This window comes from Zea mays, chromosome 5 (genome assembly GCF_902167145.1).
Source record: "Zea mays cultivar B73 chromosome 5, Zm-B73-REFERENCE-NAM-5.0, whole genome shotgun sequence".
Lineage (NCBI taxonomy): Eukaryota > Viridiplantae > Streptophyta > Magnoliopsida > Poales > Poaceae > Zea > Zea mays.
In genome coordinates, this window is record NC_050100.1 from 89,422,671 (window position 1) to 89,442,600 (window position 19,930).

The following is a 19,930-nucleotide window of genomic DNA, read 5'->3' on the forward strand; positions in this document are numbered from 1 at the left end:
TCATGGTTTGTATATATTCTTTTGATAAAAAAATAATAATATAGAGCTATATTTTACACTGGTTTAAGATATTGTTGGAGATGCTTTGCATGCTACTATTGTGACACTACAAGAGAGGTTGTGACGGAAGTGAAAATTTAAAACTACACATCTAAACCTTACAATTATATCCTTAGACTGTTTTCGGTGGATAAAATAGAGGACATATAATTATAGATGACATTGTTTGACACTGTTTATAAAATGAAATTTAAAATAGAGGATGATATAGGTGATAGAATAGAGGAGCTGCTAGAGACAACCTTACACAGTTACACTTAACTTAATCTAATATTTTGATAAAATACTTAAGAGAACATATCTGGTGCATTTAGAAGTTTAGTGCACATGGTGCATATATTAAATCATCACCAGTCATCTTAGATCTAACGTCTCAAGTTGTTTAAAATATTTTGCTAAGGGCACCATTCAACGTGATGGGGTAGTGGTGTAAGATGTTATTTGTAAATTATAACGATCAACCAGATACATTAGATCTGTGATAGATAGTGATGATTTAATATGTGCCACCATATGCATTAAGCTTTCATATGTACTAGATATGTCCTCAATAGTTAAATCACCGTAAAAAAACATGAAGGCTGAAATTTTAAAAGTATTCCCTTGTATCAAAATAAAATTCGTTTTTGACTTTTTAGTAAATTCATATAATACTTGGTGTATGTGTTATATATATATATATATATATATATATATATATATATATATATATATATATATATATATATATATATATATATATGTTTATATTCAACATCATCTAGTTGAATATATACATAAAAATCAAAGAGCCAAAACGATTCACGTAGTATTACATTTTCATGCGAATGCTAATACGAACGATCATGATAAAAAGGGAAAAAAATCTAAAGTCTAACAATCCGATAAAAAAGACCGTGTGTAAGTGTAACCCATCCGTGGGGACTAGCCATAAGCTCATACGCCTTTTAACAGAATAGTTAAATCCACTCCGCCATTAATTAACCTCTCTCCTTCCTCGCCCCTTCCCCTCCACGACTCCACTACCACCACCTTCACCTTGTCTCCCACAACCGCCGCGCGCAAGCCCTAGCCCGATCTCGCCGGCGACAGACACCAGATCTCGCCGCCCGTTGCGCGCCGATACGCGCCCCGCCGGATTCACCGCTCCTCGCGCTGCAGCACGCCCGGGCCTGGGTAAGTTTATCGCGTCGGTTGAGCTCGACCAGGCCCTCCTACTCCCCTCGCATTGGGCTGGGGGTGGTCCGGGGACGGTTTCGTCCTGCAGAGGCTTCATGCTTGCTCCTGCGTGTCCTGGTCATGGCGTCTCGGTTTTCGCGAATTATCCAGGCGATTTTTAGCGTTTGTTTTGGTTTGATTGGGGTGGTCATGCCTGGGTTAGGATTCGGAACGCGGAGCGTGCTGATGTTGGCAGAGTGGGATGTAGTTTGGATTCGTCCACCGTCTATGGTGGGCATGCTTTGATTTGTGCAAGGGGAATCGCCAATTGTTTTTGTTGTTCTGATCGATGGGACAGTTAAACGATTTAGAACTATTAGTTTTGGCCGTCAGAATCGTGTTAAACCGACTGTATGTAGTCACAGGGCCAAACAAGTTGGAACATCATAGTGACTGACGTAAGACAGTAGCGGATCTCGTAGGTTGTAGTATGGGGGGTCATGTGCTATAGGCTTGTAGTACTGCATCTTGCACAATTTGCTTGCTGTTTTTGATAGTGGCGTGACTTGGAGCTTTCCCAGTTCGTGGATTAACGCTGTGGGTACCTTGCATTGCAGAAAAAGAGGCAACTCTGGGGGAATAACGGATTTCACCTTGTTTACAGGTTACTGCGTGACATGTAGTATTGTATAATTGGAGGTTGTCACCATCACCACAAAGCATATGTTGTGATTTGTCGATGGCGAGGAGATGAAACAGGTGTAGGGGCGGAGCAGCAAGGACATGACAGCCATGCCGCATCCGCGCCACCGAGGCGCTGCTAAGAAGCCCATGTGGATCATAGTGCTATTGTCTTTGGTTTGTGTTGCACTTATGGGGGCCTATGTCTACCCACCACGGCGCTACTCCGCATGCTACTTCTTTGCTTCGAGTGTCTGTACTCCGTTCAAGGATTGGCTACCTGCTGTTGCTCGTGAGCGAACTGATGAAGAGATAGTTTCATCGGTGGTTATTAGGGATCTTCTTTCAATGCCTATGGCTATGTCAAAGAACCCAAAGATTGCCTTTATGTTCTTGACACCGGGTTCATTGCCTTTTGAGAAGTTGTGGGAGAAATTTTTACAGGTGTGGTTCTTAATATACCCATCATCTAATATTGGAGTTAATAAACATGAAGTTTGTATTATGTCTGCTGTACCATCACCATTTTGTAATAGTTTATTTAGTTTGCTTGAAATTCTTTGCACAGGGTCATGATGGCCGATATTCTATCTATATCCATGCATCTCGTGAAAAACCTGTACATTCTAGCTCTCTTTTTGTTGGGCGTGAAATTCACAGTGAAAAGGTACTCCCTCGCACCCCCCTTACAAGTGCTTTAGTTTGTTTTATCTGTAAACATGTAATCATGCCTTGACAATTCTTGTGATTGTTGAAAATGGTGCATTTCCTGCTCTTTTGGCTTGCAAATCTTGTAAGCTGGTAACCCCAGCCGTAGTTTTTGTGTGAGTTCAAACATTGTTTGTACTCTTATACACTTTCTATAAAGCATCAGGGTTTACCTCTGCTAAAAAAAGAAAATGGTTAATTAGCGGGTATTTAGGACACTAATAGATCGACCATTTTGTCGCCAGAAACTTTAATAGAGCCTATCTGTCTAAGGCTGCCATTGTGTATGGCATGGCCAAGACTAAAGCAGGAGGACATGATGATCTATAGATTCAATTCCATGTGATTCAACAATGTCTATTTAAAGTAGAGCAAATAATGCTAAGTTGCTAACTATATAACAGAAATCAACCAGACAGTTTGCTGATCTTGAATCAGGACAGTTTTCAAGGGCAATTTGGATTCTTCAGAGGTTTTATGATGCCCATCTTAGTGACCAAATTTGTCAGCCTGACATGCATTGTTTTCAGATCATCCGACTAATCACGATTAGTCGGGCTGATCGGTACTCAGTGCTCGATAAGGGGGGTCGATTCAATCAGGTGATATGATCCTCCATATCGTTCGACTAGTCGGCGATATGTAGCGATTAATCGTCTGGTTAGCGATCAGTCACGTTAATTACTCAGGTTCAGAGTTTAAGACTTTAGTTAAGACTTCAGACTTCAGTTGTATGATGATCTCATATAGGTGTAGTAAGTTGTAGAATTGTAGTTTCAGAACTGTTGCTGGAGATGTACTGCTGTTTTGGACTATTCAAGTATTCATACTGCTGTTTTGGACTATTTAAGTATTCATACTGCTATTTTGGACTATTTATACTGCTGCCTTGTCTATACTTGTCCTTGTCCTGACTCCTGAGCAAGTCTCTGTACTATATAAGTATATATCTATATATAGTGCTATATATGTCCTGGAAATACATAGGACGGCCAGGGGACGATTAGGGTCGATCAGGGGCGACTAATCGCCCTGATCGTCGCCTAATCGCGCCTAATCGTCTGATCGCCTAGTGGCATCGATCAGACGATCAGGCGATCTGAAAACAATGAGTGACATGTATGGAGTCATTTATTTTTAATGTCTACTATTAAGAGTTTTTCTTACAGGCTTTATGAAGCTACAATGGGATTTAAATGAAACAATGGAGTTAGGACCATTAGTTGTTAAGGCACTGGGGGTTAACAACGGTGAGACAGGGGAAGGGTTGGATGCTATAACACTGCGAGTAGAGATTAGAGAAAAAGAAAGGCCAATATGTCAGGGCCTAGGAGGCCCACGGAGGGGCTGCGGCAGCAGTAGCCATGGGCCCTCCAAGAGGGATTAGATAAGGATAGTTAGAGATAAGATTAGAAGATTAGTTGAGATTATCTAGGAGATTAGTTGAGGTATCTAGGAAGGTTATCAGTTAGTAGTTGTTGAGAGTTTTTAGGAGAGTTTTAAAGAGATAAGGATCTCTAGCTAGATAGGGGTGACTAGCTGGCCTATTTATGTAATCAATGAATGAGAAATAAAGTAGACAAGAATTAGAAGGGAGAAACCCTCCTCTTGCTCGGCCGTGGGCAGAGGCCCCGGCCGACGTTCCTACCCATCGATACCTCTCTTCAATCCCTTACCGATCTAGCGACCATAATACAATATGTGAGGGAAACTGAAATGATATAAAAGCAGCTGGGTTAGTTTTCAAGAGCTATAAGTGAGATTACTTCTGCATTGAATGGACTTAAATGTGGGTACGCTTTTAATCTAGCTTCAACTTTTGTTTTAGGCTTTATGGAACACATTGAACACTGTCTTCTAAAGTTTCACTGATACAAATGATTCTTGCCATTTCTTGTATATGTTGCTTTCTTTTCTCTGACATTATTCTATTAATTTTTGGTACATGTTTGCTTCTGTGGAATGTAACACTTAAATGTCACTGAACTGCAGGTAGTATGGGGGAGGATTTCAATGGTTGATGCAGAGAAGAGGCTGTTAGGAAATGCATTGGAAGATGTTGATAATCAATTTTTCGTCTTGCTTTCTGACAGGTTCTAAATGATTTTGCAGGCAAAAGAGAGCTCTTTTCTCAATTCTTTTGCTAGTAATTTAATAAACCTTTTTCTTGTATGACAGCTGTGTTCCACTACATACATTTGATTACATATATAATTATCTGATGGGAACCAATGTCAGTTTCATTGATTGGTAAGATTGCTACAACTTATATTCTTATGTCAGCAGGAATACATGTATATTTGAGAATTAGTGAAACTGCTGCTTATTTCCCCTATTGCTGACTAGACATCTATTTCAAATTCACTTGAAGTCTTATTTTTGTGGTAAATTTTATGAATATTTTAGTGAGGAATATTTCTATGTTCTATCTAGGGATGGCAACGGGGAATTCCTCGTCGGGTTTTAGCTCCCCAAACCCGTCCCCGCGACGAAAAAATTTCCCCGTGGGGATCCCCACGAACGCTTGCGGGGGACATTTCTTCCCCATCCCCGTTCCCCGCGGGGATAAATCCCCATCGGGGATCCCCATCCCCGCTTAAATTATAATTTAATTGTACTTCATTTGTTATTAATGTAAAACATTGTCACTTATACACATTGTTAGATGTAAAAATCATTATGTACACATTAAAATCAATGTAGTTGTACAACGGGTAATCTCTTGACAAGATAATTCTTTATTTTTATCATTAACTATTACATAAAAATATTGTCACATGTAAGTTTAACGGGTCCCCGCGGGGAACGGGGATGGGGAATGCATCTCCATCCCCGTCCCCGTTTACCCGTCGGGGGAGAATTTTCCCCCGTTTACATCCTCGTGGGGGAAGAAACTCCCCCATCCCCATCCCCTAATAGAGGAATTCCCCGCGGGGAATCGGGGATCGGGTCCCCATTGCCATCTCTAAGTTCTATCATGCACATTGCTTTTCAGGGACAATGGTATTCTTGGCATGTATGTTACTATTACTAAAACGAAATGCATGCATGATGTAATAATGATAGTCTAGATAAGATATGCCTTTTGTTCTAGAGAGTAATTCAATGAGTTATCCCAGTTTTATCTAACTTAATTAACTGAAATGAAAATAAGTTCACATGTTTATTCCATGTTGTCAGCTTCTTCGATCCTGGCCCACATGGAACTGGAAGGTATACGATGGAAATGCTTCCTGAAATAGAACAGAGGGACTTCAGGAAGGGTGCCCAGGTACATGTTTAATAGAATATTAGAATGATTGGTGCTTCAAAATATTCATCATTCTGTTGTTTTATAATCGCTGTCTTATAATCAGGACATGGCAGTTCATATTGATGCGCGATCACATTTTTTCATGCTTTTGTTGAATATTTATTTGTGCTTGCTGCAGTGGTTTGCTATAACACGAAGGCATGCTTTATTGATTCTGGCAGACAACCTTTACTACAATAAGTTCAAGCTGTACTGCAAGGTATGTTCCCTCACATATGCATTCTTTAATTTAATGAAACTGGATGCAAATTATGCATTCAATAGTTTCTTATAGTGCTTCGTGATCACTATGTTTTGTATGCTAACTGCAAAATGAAGCCAACAACAGTGCTTCGTATAGTAGTTTATAGGTGGCTAAAATTAGGAAAATTGTGGTTCTAACTGCTTCTGGCAATAAGGCTAGTGAGTTAAAAGGGAGCCTACCCACAAAACCCAAAGAGAGTTTGCTTTTCATTTATTGTGTTAGTGTGCAACTACAGCAGCTTGATTAATAACTGACAGAGCTGAGTATGTTACATCTCCTACCAATTGTCACATGACAGGCTACCAGCATTTCATGCTACATATATTTGTTACCACAACCAGTGATCATGGGTTTAACCGCATTAGAACAATTCATGATATCTTAAAACTGTTGGAACCGGCCCCTACCCAAGGACACTCTCCCTACCTCGCTCACTCACAGATGCAAAGAAGATGAGCAGTAGTTTTCTCCGGCGACGAACGCCTGTTTCTTGGCACTTTTATTCACTGGGTCTGGCAACGAATACAGAAGAGTATAGGGGCTACATATAGGCCACGGACTGCCAGGAGCACGTCTCCACGTCCGGCCTTCTTGGCTTCTTGCCATGCCGCATGACCCGCTCAACACCTCCGTGAGTCACCCACTCACCTGGAGACTCGGTATCCTACATGCAGATCGGCACCATGCACACCAGTACACCTCCTAGAGACCCGTACGTGACACACACGTACATACACGAGCTGCACCTAAACACTCTACGCGCTACGCACTCACATACATCACACACATGACGTGTTTATTTTCCAACAAACTCCTCCTAAACACGACAAGTCGTGTTCCGCCATTACAGCAACGTCGGCTCGTCCTCCACGTTGACAAGGAGTGCCTTCTCTTTCTTCTTCGCGCGACAGTCACGTGCCATGTGCCCCCGCTCGCCGCACTCGAAGCAGCGCCCGCGATAGCGTCTTTTGCCGCGCCTGCTCATGCCTGAGAGTGCTGCTGGTGTCGTCGTCACTATTGTCATGGTCATTACCGCCGCCATTCCCGCGACGCCCATTTCCGCTGCGTGCATGCTCCTTCCCGCATTGTCGACGATGTGCCTCCCACTGCTCCTCCGTGAGCAGCAGCTGTTCAACGCTCTCCGCAATAGCCTGCTTTGCGTCGTCGTTGTCTGCGTCCTCCGCCACGCGGAGTCGGCTGACAAGCTCTTCAATCGTCGTCGTGTTGAGGTCGGTGAGCATCTCGATCGCCACGGCCACCTGCTTGAGACGCTTGGGGACGACGCGGAGGATCTTCTTCACGACGCGATGGTCCTCCAGCGTCTCGCCCATCTCTCGAAGGCTTGCGACGAGGCCGTTGATCCGCAACGCGAAGTCACCAACGCTCTCACCATCGCGGAAGCCGATGTTCTCGTACTCTTTCCACAAGCGTTGCACGCTCGTGGCCTTCACCCGGTCATCGCCGATCCTCATTGACCTCACCGCCTCCCACGCTTCTTTCGCCGTCTTCTTCACGGCAAGCCCCGCCTTCATCTCCGGCAGCACTGCGCGCAGGATGGCGGCCATTGCCCGCCGATCCTTGGGACGCTCCTTGCACACGGCCTCCACCGCGTCCCACGGTTCCATCGCCTCCAGCAGACCTGCATAACCAACGCCCACTCGTGGTAATTCGCCTTGGTCAGCAGCGGGAGCTCAACGGAGCTACTGTTGATGACGCGCTCCATCGCGGCACTCGTCGAGCCCATGCCGTCGAACATCTTGAGGCCATCCTTTGCCGGCGGCGTCTCCATCCTAGCTCTGGTACCAAATGTTGGAACCGGCCCCTACCCAAGGACACTCTCCCTACCTCGCTCACTCACAGATGCAAAGAAGATGAGCAGTAGTTTTCTCCGGCGACGAACGCCTGTTTCTTGGCACTTTTATTCACTGGGTCTGGCAACGAATACAGAAGAGTATAGGGGCTACATATAGGCCACGGACTGCCAGGAGCACGTCTCCATGTCCGGCCTTCTTGCCATGCCGCATGACCCGCTCAACACCTCCGTGAGTCACCCACTCACCTGGAGACTCGGCATCCTACATGCAGATCGGCACCATGCACACCAGTACACCTCCTAGAGACCCGTACGTGACACGCACGTACATACACGAGCTGCACCTAAACACTCTACGCGCTACGCACTCACGTACATCACACACATGACATGTTTATTTTCCAACAAAAACTTGGTTTTAGCTAAGCAATTGTTATTTGCAGCCAGCAGAAGGACGCAACTGTATTGCTGATGAGCATTATTTGCCAACCCTCTTCAATGTTAGTAATTATTTTTAACTCTGTTATTTACCTTTTTTCCCTCGACCCCTTGCTTCCCTTTTTTTAGTACAGTTGTGTTTATTCTTTAGATGGTTGACCCTGGTGGAATAGCTAACTGGTCAGTGACTCATGTTGATTGGTCCGAGGGAAAATGGCATCCAAGGTCATATAGAGCTGCAGATGTTACATATCAACTCTTAAAGAACATAACGGTACACCTTTATCTTGCTAAGGCCTTGTTTGGTTATTCCAATTCCATGTGGATTCGAGTGTATTGGAATGAATTGGGATGAATTTTGACTTGCTATTGATTTAAACCGACTCAATACTACTCAATCCACATGGAAGCCTTAGGGCTTGTTCGGTTCGCTCTCAATCCATGTGGATTGAGTGCAATTGAGTCGGTTTAAATCCATAACAAGTCAAAATCCGTCTCGATCCCGCCCAATACACTGCAATCCATAACAAGACAAAATCCTAAGTGGAAAAAATACGTTCCCACTTGCCCTCAACTCATTGTGTTTCATACTAATTTGTTTGCTCTACTTTGTGCAGTCTGTCAATGAGAATGTTCACATTACAAGTGATGATAAAGTAAGCATATCAGTCCTTATCTCTCAAGCACAACATAGGATTTTGCTATTACCTCTTTACTCGGATTTGGTGATGATTCCTGCATTACTGTAGTTATACAAGAGCACTTGAGAATATTTGATGTTTTCGTATGCAAAATAGGCCAAGAACACTCAAGGTGTCAACCTTTATTTTTGGATGGTTAATTTAGGCCAATGCGGCCTGTTCAAAGTAAATGCACATGATTACTTTTTTGATGGTGCATTAAGATAATTTCCCTTTAAAAATGACACTTAATTCCAATCACTAGCCGGTATGCGGAAGAATGTCCTACTCAAATAATTCAGCAGATTTTGAACTTGGAAAATACTGTATCCATTGCATCTATCTTAGCTGGCATGCTGAAGAATGTCCCACTCAAATAGTTTAGCAGATTTTGAAATTGAAAATACTATATTGTAGCATTTTTGTTGAATATTGATGTATTGCCTCTTCATCGCAGAAAGTTGTGACACAGACCCCATGTATGTGGAATGGAACAAAAAGACCCTGCTATCTTTTTGCTAGAAAGTTTTACCCAGAATCTTTGAACAACCTGCTGAAGCTATTCTCCAGTTACACATCGGCTTGAGTTCTACATGATTCTTTTGGCATTTTGCCTAGGAGATTCCTCTAGGATTTATCTTTTTGTGCTTCATGTAAATTGTGGAATTGATACTTAGAGGCTTAACAGAGTTACAGATCCAGGGCCTTGATGTAATTCTGAGTCCCTTGGTAGGGCTGAGGTGATGTTTGTTTATTATTGACGCTGCCCTCCCTGTCATTCGTGGTGCTCTCTGTATGACTATGTTTCTTTTAGCCCTTCACTTTTTTCTCTTCTCTTTTATTCTTAGATTCCTAGCTCCCATATTCTGAGTAACAGGGGTTTTGTCAGTTCTTACTGTTATTATAAGATTATTTTTTTGTAGACACGAAGATATTATGAAATCAGTTACACTAATAGTTTAACCTGGTCTTGTGAGTTACAGTGACAGTTTTACTCTTGTGATGAGTATGACAGCATGGTTACATTATAGTACACCGGAACTTCTAGTTCATTAAAAACTATTCAGCATAGTACTGGTACTAATGTTATATTTCAAGATTTGGATATTGCAAAAGAAAGACAATATACAACACCTCCACTTAGCGAAGGAACAAGTGCTGTACAGGTTTGCTGCTCTACCAATTGAATGATCAGACTCAGAAGTAGCAACCAGTTCAGAGAAAAACTGAGTTGCTCTGTTTTGCAGGAGCACCCATTGGGGCAAGGTCACTGAAAGGATCACCAAATGGGTTCGAAGCTCCAGATGTAGGCACAGAGTACTGATACTGGTGGTGATACATGTTTGGCATTGGCATTGCCAACGTCTGTTGATGCTGCTGAAAATACTGCTGCTGCTGTGGCTGGAAATACAGCTGCGCCTGGTAATACTGCTGCGCCTGGTAATACTGCTGTTGGTTCTGAGCCATCAGTGCCAACTGCACATTAGCCGGTGGTGCAAATCTGCTAGACATGGTGAACGGATCGCTGGCATTGGTGCAGAAAGGGTTGGCTGCTCCTAGGCTACCGGTGTAGGTCGCGCCGGCGATCTGCTGCCTCCTGGCCTCGTCTTCGTAGAGGCTGTCAAGTAGCAGCTTGTCAAAGCCTCCAGCCTGTTGATCAGATGAAATTCTATGTATAAGTGATTTTATCTCTGGGTTACTCTGAATTTGCCCCCGAGGTGGATATCTGAAAAGCAGATTTTAGAGCAAGGACTGTGCATACCAAGTTGGTCTCAACTGCTTGGCTTGTATGGGTGCTTGGAGCATTGACCAGTGCCAGCTCCCACCCAGACGAATTGACATCAAACATACTTTGAGATGCTGGCGGCTTGTAGTCACCTACAACCAAAACCAGAACAAAAAAAAAAACTCATGGTATTTCCGTCTCATTTCATCACTTAATAGCAGCAATGCAGATTCAAGGATTATTTGACAGTTTGGTATTCAAACTGTGCCAATAATATTACAACTAGTACTTGTGATATACGATACCTGGTGCTACAATAGCGAGTGCCAATGCATTGCTTTGTTCGAGTTCCAGAGCCGAAGGATTCACCTCTGCTTCCAGGTTCTGCACACACGCAAACCCAAGAACATAAAGCCATTCGGATATACATACACTAGAGAAGTGAATCAGGTAAAAGATTGGAGAATACTAGTAGATCTCCAGTCGTTTGCTGTGGGTGGGGTTCTGGATCAGGCACAGGCTGAGGTTCTGGTTTTTGACTCGGTTCTTCTTTCTCCTCTTCCACAGCATTTTCGGGTTCCTCTGGAGCTTCTTGCTCGTAGGTCAGTAGCTTCGGCTCCTCGCTCTCCTGCTTTTGCAGCATCAAGAGAGTCACAAAACAGAGCAGATCCAGTACTTGTTTCTCAAAAGGAGATGCGCTCACCTCACTCTTGATCGAGGGTCGGGGTGCTTCTCTGATGTACTCTTCCATCGTTGCAAGAAACGATGCGGGTGGCTGCAGAACAGTCGTGATGACTGATGAGCACATACTCTAACAACTCTAAATCAAGACGGCAATATCAAGATGTAGAGATAAAGTAACTAACCTGCCTGAGAGTAGGAAACTGGAACGTCCTGGCAAGCTCAAGCTGTTTGCAGAAGTCATAGAACTCGGCAAGGTTCTCTGCCTGTGAATGGATTTGACAGACCAAAACTACTTTATTCTGAGAACTATTTGGTAAGATCGGCATGCCAAGAGAAATTTACATACCTGCAGGCCAGCTCGTTTGTAAATCGCCAGAGCGTTGATTGCGTCGTACTTCGGCATTTCGAAGAACTGGATCAGACCGGCCAGAGCAAGAAAATTATCATCACGATTCGGCGACAAAGAAAACCATGGTTCATGTGGTAGAATTGCTACTTTACCATATCGACGAGATTGATGATGCCATCGTTAATTGAGCAGTAGATCTTGAAGCTCTCCTTCAGAACCTAAAGATCGCAAGAGCTGGATAAGAGAGAGCTAGTAGAACACAAAATATCTTGCAAGCAAGATGGGGAATGATTGGCAAGAAATGAGATGTCTGCAGTTGCAGGCTTGCAGCTTACCAGGGCTAGTGCGTACTGAATAAGGTAATTTGAGCAGGCAGCGCCTTCAGGCTGGAATTGACAAAGAAGGGGGTAACTAGTGCAACAGGCATTCAACAAGCAAGCTTAAACAACTTATTAAGAAAGCCTAGCAGGAGAGGTTTGGCGTGTCAGACCTGGACGCCGACAACCCTGAAAAGCAGCTGCTGCAGTGCAGGCAACTGCTCCAAGAGTTCCGGGCTAGGCAGGGTCCTGGTTTTACTATGTACCTGTTTTTTTTTTCAGGATGACGGAACATGTACACAGCCATAAGACGAAAAGTCTCTACACCATCAAAGTGCCGTGCATCAAATTTCAGAAGACAGAAAAAGAGGACCTTGCTGGAAGTCTGGGGATATCTGACGAGACGCTCGGTTTCGATGTCGTATCTGAGAACCCTGAGGCACTCGAGCCGTTCCTCCAGGAAGCATCCATAGGCGCGAATCCATGCGGAGCAATCCCAAGCTGACAAGTCAAGGATGGATGGATTGGTTCATCATTCGGCAGGGCAACGGAAATTACAGAGACTCCCAGCCAGCAGGATGGTAGTACAAGAAACTCGCCTGACTGGCTCGAGTCGTCCTTGAAATTGGCTATGTGCAAGATGTTCCCTCTGGATGAGTAGGCCAGGAACTCTTCCTTGAACATGGGATCGCCCTCCCTCAGAAGCCTATGCACCACTATCAATGTCTTGAGCGCAACCTGTGACGCGAACGTTGGATATGCGTTAGTTAAAACCATGGGTTCGACACATGGCGCGGTCGAAGGAATCATCAGTAAAAAGTGGCAACGAGGAAGAACACGCACTATCCAGTTCTTTGTCTTGGACAATCTCCTTGACAATGCGTATATGCAGTACGAGAGGTCTGCGCGAGGGCGGTTTGCTGAGGTCGCCAAGAGTATTTCTGCGCCGCAAGACGAGAATCAGAATGCCACACAAATTGGGGGTGGGGTGGGGGGTGGGACAGGAAGGAAGATCCATCCAATGTAGAAGACGGAGGGGGGACAGGATGACTAGTACTCACTTCTGACGTGCCGTTCCTTGGGAGGGCATTCAACATGGTTGGTTGCCTTCACAATTGCAATATCCAATTCCTTTTTTTTCCCAGACAAACAGAGAGGGCATCAGACAGACAGTTGGTGAGAACTCGGAATCCACGGTAACCGGATCGCGATCGCCATGGCTCACCTTGAATTCGCTGTTGACCTTGGCGAGGCCGACCTTGGTGGAGTCCTTGAGGGCGCCGTAGGCCTTGCGCCACGACCCCATCAGGCCGTGATCACCCAACCCACGATGCGCCCTCTTCGTCCTCTCTCACCTCGCCTCCTCCCTCCCTCCTTCCAATCTCTAATGCCACCTCGCCGCCACCCCCTGCTGCTTCCCCCCATACCTGCACGCCTTCCCACCGCACACCTCTCTCGCTAATTTTAGCCTGCGGTTGGTGGCGGTGGTCCAGCAGAGGGAGAAAGAGAGGGAACGAGGGATGCCTTGCCGCCATTTGTATCTGCCCGAACCGGTATGCGTGGGATGTGGGAGGGAGGAGGACGAAGACAGACGCGCTCCGCCGTCTCTGCCTTGTGGGCCTTACGTGGGCCTCATGGCTTAAAATGCCATGCCCCAGCAACTACACGAGTCAACACAGGCCCGGCCCGGCCCGGCCCGGCCCAAGAACCCCCATCTCTCGATTCCTCCAACAAATTCCCCTTTCCCTTACTCCCCATCCCCACCCACCCACGCCGACGAGCAAACCCTAGCGAGCGAGAGAGCCCGGAGCCGAGAGACCAGCCAGCCATGGCGCTGCGTGCCCTGTACAACGAGATCCGGAGCATGAAGGTCCGCGACGTGCCGGCTTACCTGAAGCCGCGCTTGACCTGGGACAACGTCAAGAAGAGCGCCGACCAGGCCGTCGACCGCTACATCGAGAAGTACATCGACACGAGCTCGCCGGACCCTCTCTACCACGTCTGCATCGGAGGGATGATCTTCTCCTACTTCGTCAATCTGCCCTGGGAGCGCGCCCACCTCGCCCACCTCGAGGAGATGGAGAGGACCGGTGGGAAGCACTAGATCCGCTGCCCCGTCCCTCGCCGGCAGCGCGGGAGGTGAGTCCGCGGCTCCCTGTCTCTCCTTTCCCAATAGTATCCGATCTGGCCGTGGCTGGCGCACCGCGGATCGCTCCGATCCGATCCGACCAGCTTGCTCTCGACTAATTGCATCTGGATGGACGAGTTCAAGCCTTGCACATTCGGCACGCGATAGGCCTTAGTGCAGAGCATTGCTGGCTATAGATCGGTGTGTTTGTTGTGATTAATATTTGCCTACGGCCGCTAGTTTTACCGATGATTATTTGCTTGTGTTTGTGCAATGTAGTGCGCCTTTCCCTAGAAATTTTGAGCTATCCTTCGCACCCATTCTGCTCGCAAGGGGTGCAGGGATTCAGTTGACGATGAATGCAGGCAAATTTAAATCGGGTGTTCATGGATTGCAGTCTTTAAAAAATATTCATGTATTGCATCTAACTATTGGCTTGTGATCACATTTTTTTATTGATCGTACTGCTGTAGTTTTGTTTATCTATATTGTGTGTACCTGCTCAGGAAACTCAGATGTGTGACTGTCATATCACAGCGCAACAATGGATTCCTGCTTAACAGATCTGTCTCCTTAATTCACTTCGAATTTGTGCTACTCGTCTTGTTGAGTGTAAAAGTCTGAGTCAACATCTGGAGATATGTGAAATGGTTAGTTAGCAAATAGGTTTACTGCTTTGTTGAAGAAGCCTTATGAAAACTTACTATTTCCAGCAATTTGATTCCAGTTTTTTTGTTTGACTTCCAACAAATGTACCATTGACCTGTAGGGCTCTGTCTGTGGAAGTGAGAAAATATATCTGTTTCTAAGGCCCTGTTTGGAACCTTTAGAGCTAGCTGCTAAAATTAGTTGTAGATGTTCCAAACACCCTCAGCTAATACCCAGCTAATTGTTAGCTAACCCATAGCTAATAATTAGTTCATTAGCTGGTTCAACCCAGCTAATAATTTGTTAGCTAGCTAACAATTAGCTCTATGGGTTCCAAACAGGGCCTGAACCAAATAGCCAAATTGTGTTTGAACTCGAGCTTTGTGTCATAGGGTATAGAAGCTTGGTGTGGCCCGCTTTGTATAGGGGACCTAAACGCTGCCCATTACACAACAACAACAACAAAGCCTTTTTGTCCCAAACACGTAGGGGTAGGCTAGAGATGAAACCCCATATGAAAACCTCAGAGCTCAACCCCCAAAGAAGAGAAAAGGGAGACAAAGGCAAAGGAGAACCGAAAAACGACGAAACGGGGAAACACATAAAAAGAGATAAAACCCACAAGAACCAGCAAGATCTAAAGGGGCACAAGAGAAGGTCAAACGATTAAGGAGGAAAAGCGAAACTACAAATCAGGGTTCTGGCATGTGAATTGCACACTTCCACCCCTTCCTATCCACGACGAGCTCTTTATCAATATTCAACTCCTTCAGGTCCCTCTTCACAGCCTCTGTCCACGTCAAGGTTGGTCGACCTCTACCTCTCTTCACATTCTCGGGACGCCTAATTATTCCGATATGCACTGGTGCCTCTTCAGGTCTTCGTTGGATATGTCCAAACCATCTCAAACGATGTTGCATAAGCTTCTCCTCAATTGGCGCCACTCCTACTCTCTCCCGTATATCATCATTCCGGACTCGATCTCTCCTTGTGTGGCCACATAGCCAGCGCAACATACACATCTCTGCCACACTTAGTTGTTGGACATGTCGTCTTTTAGTGGACCAACATTCTGCTCCATACAACATAGCCGGCCGGATTGCTGTCCTGTAGAATTTGCCTTTTAGTTTGTGTGGCACCCGGGGGTCGCATAAGACACCCGCAGCTTGCTGCCACTTCAACCATCCAGCTTTAATTCTATGACTGACATCCTCATCGATGTCTCCCTCCTTCTGAAGCATTGATCCTAAGTAACGAAAAGTGTCTTTCTTGGGTACCACTTGCCCATCAAGACTAACATCGCCATCCTCATACCCCATGGCACTGAAATCACACTTCATATACTCTGTTTTAGACCTACTAAGCCTAAAACCTTTTGCTTCCAGCGTCTGCCTCCATAATTCCAACTTTTGCGAAACACCACTCCTACTCTCCTCAATAAGTACCACATCATCGGCAAAAAGCATACACCACAGTATATCTCCTTGTATGTCCCTTGTGACCTCATCTATCACCAAAGCGAAAAGATAAGGGCTCAAAGCCGACCCTTGATGTAGTCCTATGTTAATTGGAAAGTCATCGGTGTCTCCATCACTTGTTCGGACACTTGTCACAACATTAGTGTACATATCTTTAATAAGATTAATGTACTTTGTTGATACTTTGTGTTTTTCCAAGGCCCACCACATTACACTCCTAGGTACTTTGTCATAAGCCTTCTCCAAGTCTATGAAGACCATATGTAGGTCTTTCTTTTGTTCTCTGAATCTCTCCATAAGTTGTCTTAGTAAGAAAATGGCCTCCATAGTTGATCTCCCAGGCATGAAACCAAACTGATTTTGGGTCACACTCGTCATCTTCCGCAGGCGGTGTTCAATGACTCTCTCCCATAGCTTCATTGTATGGCTCATGAGCTTAATTCCACGGTAATTAGTACAACTTTGAACATCTCCTTTGTTCTTGAAGATTGATACTAACGTACTCCGCCGCCACTCGTCGGGCATTCTGTTTGTCCGAAAGATGGTGTTGAAAAGCTTAGTCAGCCATACTATCGCTATGTCTCCAAGGCATCTCCATACCTCGATAGGGATACCATTAGGGCCCATCGCCTTTCCTACCTTCATCCTTTTTAGCGCCTCCTTAACTTCATATTCTTGTATCCTTCGTACAAAACCCCTGTTGTTGTCATCGAATGGTTCGTTCAATTCTATTGTAGAACTCTCATTCCCTCCATTGAACAATTTGTTGAAGTACTCCTTCCATCTGTTCTTGATCTCTTCATTCTTCACTAATAGTTGGTTTGCTTCATCCTTGATGCATTTGACTTGGTTGACATCCCTTGTCTTCCTTTCACGAATCTTGGCCATCCTATAGATATCCTTTTCTCCCTGCTTTGTGTCCAACCGTTGATAAAGGTCGTCATAGGCTTGACCCCGGGCTCTACTAACCGCTCGCTTTGCAGACTTCTTCGCTATCCTGTACTTCTCTATGTTGTCTGCACACTTGTCATGTATGTGAATATCTATGTTCCATTCTGAGAAGGATGGTCTCATGACGGTGGCATTGACATCAATGAAATGGATTAAAAGTGGTTGCTAAATACTGCCTATTATGTACGTGATTAGTTACATCCTGGGAGGGGGTGGTGTCCAACTAAGCATTGACATCAACGAAATTGGTTAAAAGTTTGCTTAATGTGACTTAGAAAGGACTTGATCTCAAAAAGAAAGGACATAAGAGGTTGATATTCCAGACTATGGTATCAGGAAAATGCACGTTTATTTGGCAAGACATGATATGTGCTGTGTGGTAGATGATATCTTCGCCCATTTGTTCGTGCATCATCTGCGCCTTTTACTGTTGGGATGTTGATCGATCAAAGGCTCTCTTTGGAACATCAAAGGCCCTCTTTGGAACGCTGGAATTTTTCCCATTACCTGTGTTTTTCCAGTGAAAATGAACTAATTCCTGTGAAATTTCTATATGATTTCTCTCAAATCCCTACCTTCAAAGGGGACCTAAAGGCTGTTCTACCTTCCAATCGAAGACCACTATGTGACACCTATTCTTTCTATTTGTTTCAGGACGGGTGACTTTCATGGGGTCCATTCAGGCTGATGGCTTCTGTTTTCTTCTGCTGTTGAGCTACTGGAGTCATGTTACTTTGGTCGTTGGTTTTGTACCCAGACAGCAAGAAACTGTCCAGCTTATTGTCTTGTTCCTCGCGTCTTGTCATAAGTAACTTCAAACAAAGGAGTGCATGCATTGTGATTAAAAACGTTTTCAGCAATTGAGTACGAATATTCTCTTTTTTTTTGTAATTTTTACTCCAGACTCCAGTCATATTTGCTGCATTGCTGGACCATCGTGTGTTATTCGTAGTTGTATCCATCTTCAGCTATTATTACGTCGGTCACTAATTAAAATCAACTTTGAGTTGATTTGGTGACAAGGGGATTAGAGGGGATTGAGGAGAAAATTAGTTTATAGGTGATAGAGATTGAGGAGGAAATTAGTTTATAGGTAACGGTGGTGGATATCAATTTTATGGCTCGTTACTATAACAAGCTAGCTAGGTTTGGCTTGTTGTACTAATAAGTTAAACATTTAGCTTGGTTTAGCTTGTAGAGCTCGGGTTCAGCTTGTTAGAGAGCTCGAGTCAGACAGGTGAGTCACACCAAAAATACAAAGATCTGTGTAAATAAATACTAGTAAGTGCACGTGTGTTATAACGGCACACAAATTATTCTCTGGCAACAACCAATAAAGAATTAAACTAATATAAATCAATTTATTAAACTAATATAAATCAATTTACAATACAATGTGAAAATCATAAAAAACAAAATCTAAGAAGTGAGTACAATGTTTGTGTATTGCGAGGATTGTAATGGTAATGAAGTGAATATACATTAAAATTCATACCAAAAGGACATGAATAGCAAGTGAGAGCAAAAACTCTGAATCTTTGTTTCTTATCCTAAACTTGAGTATTTGCAAATAACATCACTCAAAGTAGCCTAGAGGGGGGGATTGAATAGGCTAATCTGAAAATTTTCACAACAAACTTAGAAAGATTGTTAAATACACAGTTCGACTGGTGCATGCCGGTTCAACAGCTACGTGCGCAAGTTGAACCACTCTGAACCAATCCAACTGTTTTATAAACTTTAGACTAAAATATACTCGAAAAAGTATTTCGCAAGTTCTTGAGAGAAGTAAGATATAGCTAAGTGAGGATGAAAAGATGAATATGTAAATACTATTTTACTTCTAGATAAACTCTACGGAAAAAACTTTATGTCAATCTTGCAAGTAAAAATATCTCAAGTTAAAACAAGCAAGAACACAAGACACAAGATTTAATCCGAGGTTCGGCCACACCACAAAGGTGTCCTACTCCCCGTTGAGGAGCCCAGAAAGGGCCGGGTCTTTTTCAACCCTAATCCTCCAAAAGCCAACCACAAAGGTCAAGGCAATCTCTTCTTATCTTAGCTCAAAGAGCGGGTGATACAAACTTCTTGGGGTCGTCCACAAATTTGGAGACTCCCAAGCAATCTCAAAAGATCTTGAAACCTAGGGTTTCAAGAACACCAAGAACGCACAAGAGGGGTTTGCACAAGCTCAAGTCTTTGTAAAAGAGATGGGAGAGGGAAAAAAATCGTGAGCACAAGCACAAACCTCACACCCAAGAGCTCCTCCAACAAGGTTGAATCTTGAGGAAGATTTAAGTGTGTGAGAGATGGAGAGATGAGTGCTTTGTCTCAAGTTAGGTGAGCAATAAATGAGTGAGTGTTCAGCCGTATTGAAGAAGAGAGAGAGAGGGGTCTATTTATAGCCACGGCTCAAAAACTAGCCGTTTGACCAAAAACCCCGCTGAAAACCGGTTGAACCGCCCCCTGACAGGTCAGCAGTCTGTCTGCTAGTCTGACTGCCAGACTGACTGGCAGACTGACCTGCAAGCGGGTCAGACAGGCCAGGACC

General features: G+C 44.3%; 3 protein-coding genes across 7 annotated transcripts; 2 read left to right on the forward strand and 1 right to left on the reverse strand.

Moving 5' to 3' along the window:
- Nucleotides 1–1,017: 1,017 nt before the first annotated feature.
- Nucleotides 1,018–10,058, forward strand: LOC100382404 (Core-2/I-branching beta-16-N-acetylglucosaminyltransferase family protein). 4 transcript variants are annotated; one of them, XM_035958720.1, is made up of 11 exons: nucleotides 1,018–1,236; nucleotides 1,836–2,343; nucleotides 2,468–2,566; nucleotides 4,600–4,700; nucleotides 4,786–4,857; nucleotides 5,788–5,878; nucleotides 6,039–6,119; nucleotides 8,421–8,477; nucleotides 8,567–8,689; nucleotides 9,033–9,071; nucleotides 9,553–10,058. In XM_035958720.1, the coding sequence occupies exons 2-11, from the start codon at nucleotides 2,002–2,004 to the stop codon at nucleotides 9,679–9,681; spliced, it is 1,134 nt and encodes a 377-aa protein (XP_035814613.1). In that variant the 5' UTR covers nucleotides 1,018–1,236; nucleotides 1,836–2,001; the 3' UTR covers nucleotides 9,682–10,058. The 4 variants fall into 4 exon arrangements, with proteins under 4 accessions (XP_035814613.1, XP_008644004.1, XP_035814614.1 ...); NM_001175148.1 differs by having other exon boundaries at nucleotides 1,059–1,236; nucleotides 1,883–2,343; nucleotides 9,553–10,048; XM_008645782.4 differs by lacking the exon at nucleotides 8,567–8,689 and having other exon boundaries at nucleotides 1,883–2,343.
- LOC100383870 (Putative clathrin assembly protein) lies at nucleotides 10,042–13,785 on the reverse strand. 2 transcript variants are annotated; one of them, XM_008645896.3, is made up of 15 exons: nucleotides 13,397–13,785; nucleotides 13,233–13,302; nucleotides 13,015–13,112; nucleotides 12,771–12,909; nucleotides 12,545–12,672; nucleotides 12,345–12,437; nucleotides 12,190–12,240; nucleotides 12,007–12,072; nucleotides 11,852–11,917; nucleotides 11,688–11,768; nucleotides 11,525–11,596; nucleotides 11,291–11,452; nucleotides 11,127–11,205; nucleotides 10,858–10,973; nucleotides 10,042–10,745 (listed from the first exon to the last, which is right to left on the reverse strand). In XM_008645896.3, exons 1-15 carry the CDS (start codon nucleotides 13,475–13,477, stop codon nucleotides 10,311–10,313), a joined length of 1,737 nt encoding a protein of 578 aa, XP_008644118.1. In that variant the 5' UTR covers nucleotides 13,478–13,785; the 3' UTR covers nucleotides 10,042–10,310.
- A 58-nt stretch (nucleotides 13,786–13,843) lies between these two features.
- On the forward strand, nucleotides 13,844–18,224 carry LOC100283793 (fiber protein Fb15). The gene is made up of 2 exons (NM_001156692.1): nucleotides 13,844–14,310; nucleotides 18,031–18,224. Exon 1 carries the CDS (start codon nucleotides 14,000–14,002, stop codon nucleotides 14,273–14,275), a length of 276 nt encoding a protein of 91 aa, NP_001150164.1. The 5' UTR covers nucleotides 13,844–13,999; the 3' UTR covers nucleotides 14,276–14,310; nucleotides 18,031–18,224.
- Nucleotides 18,225–19,930: the final 1,706 nt, after the last annotated feature.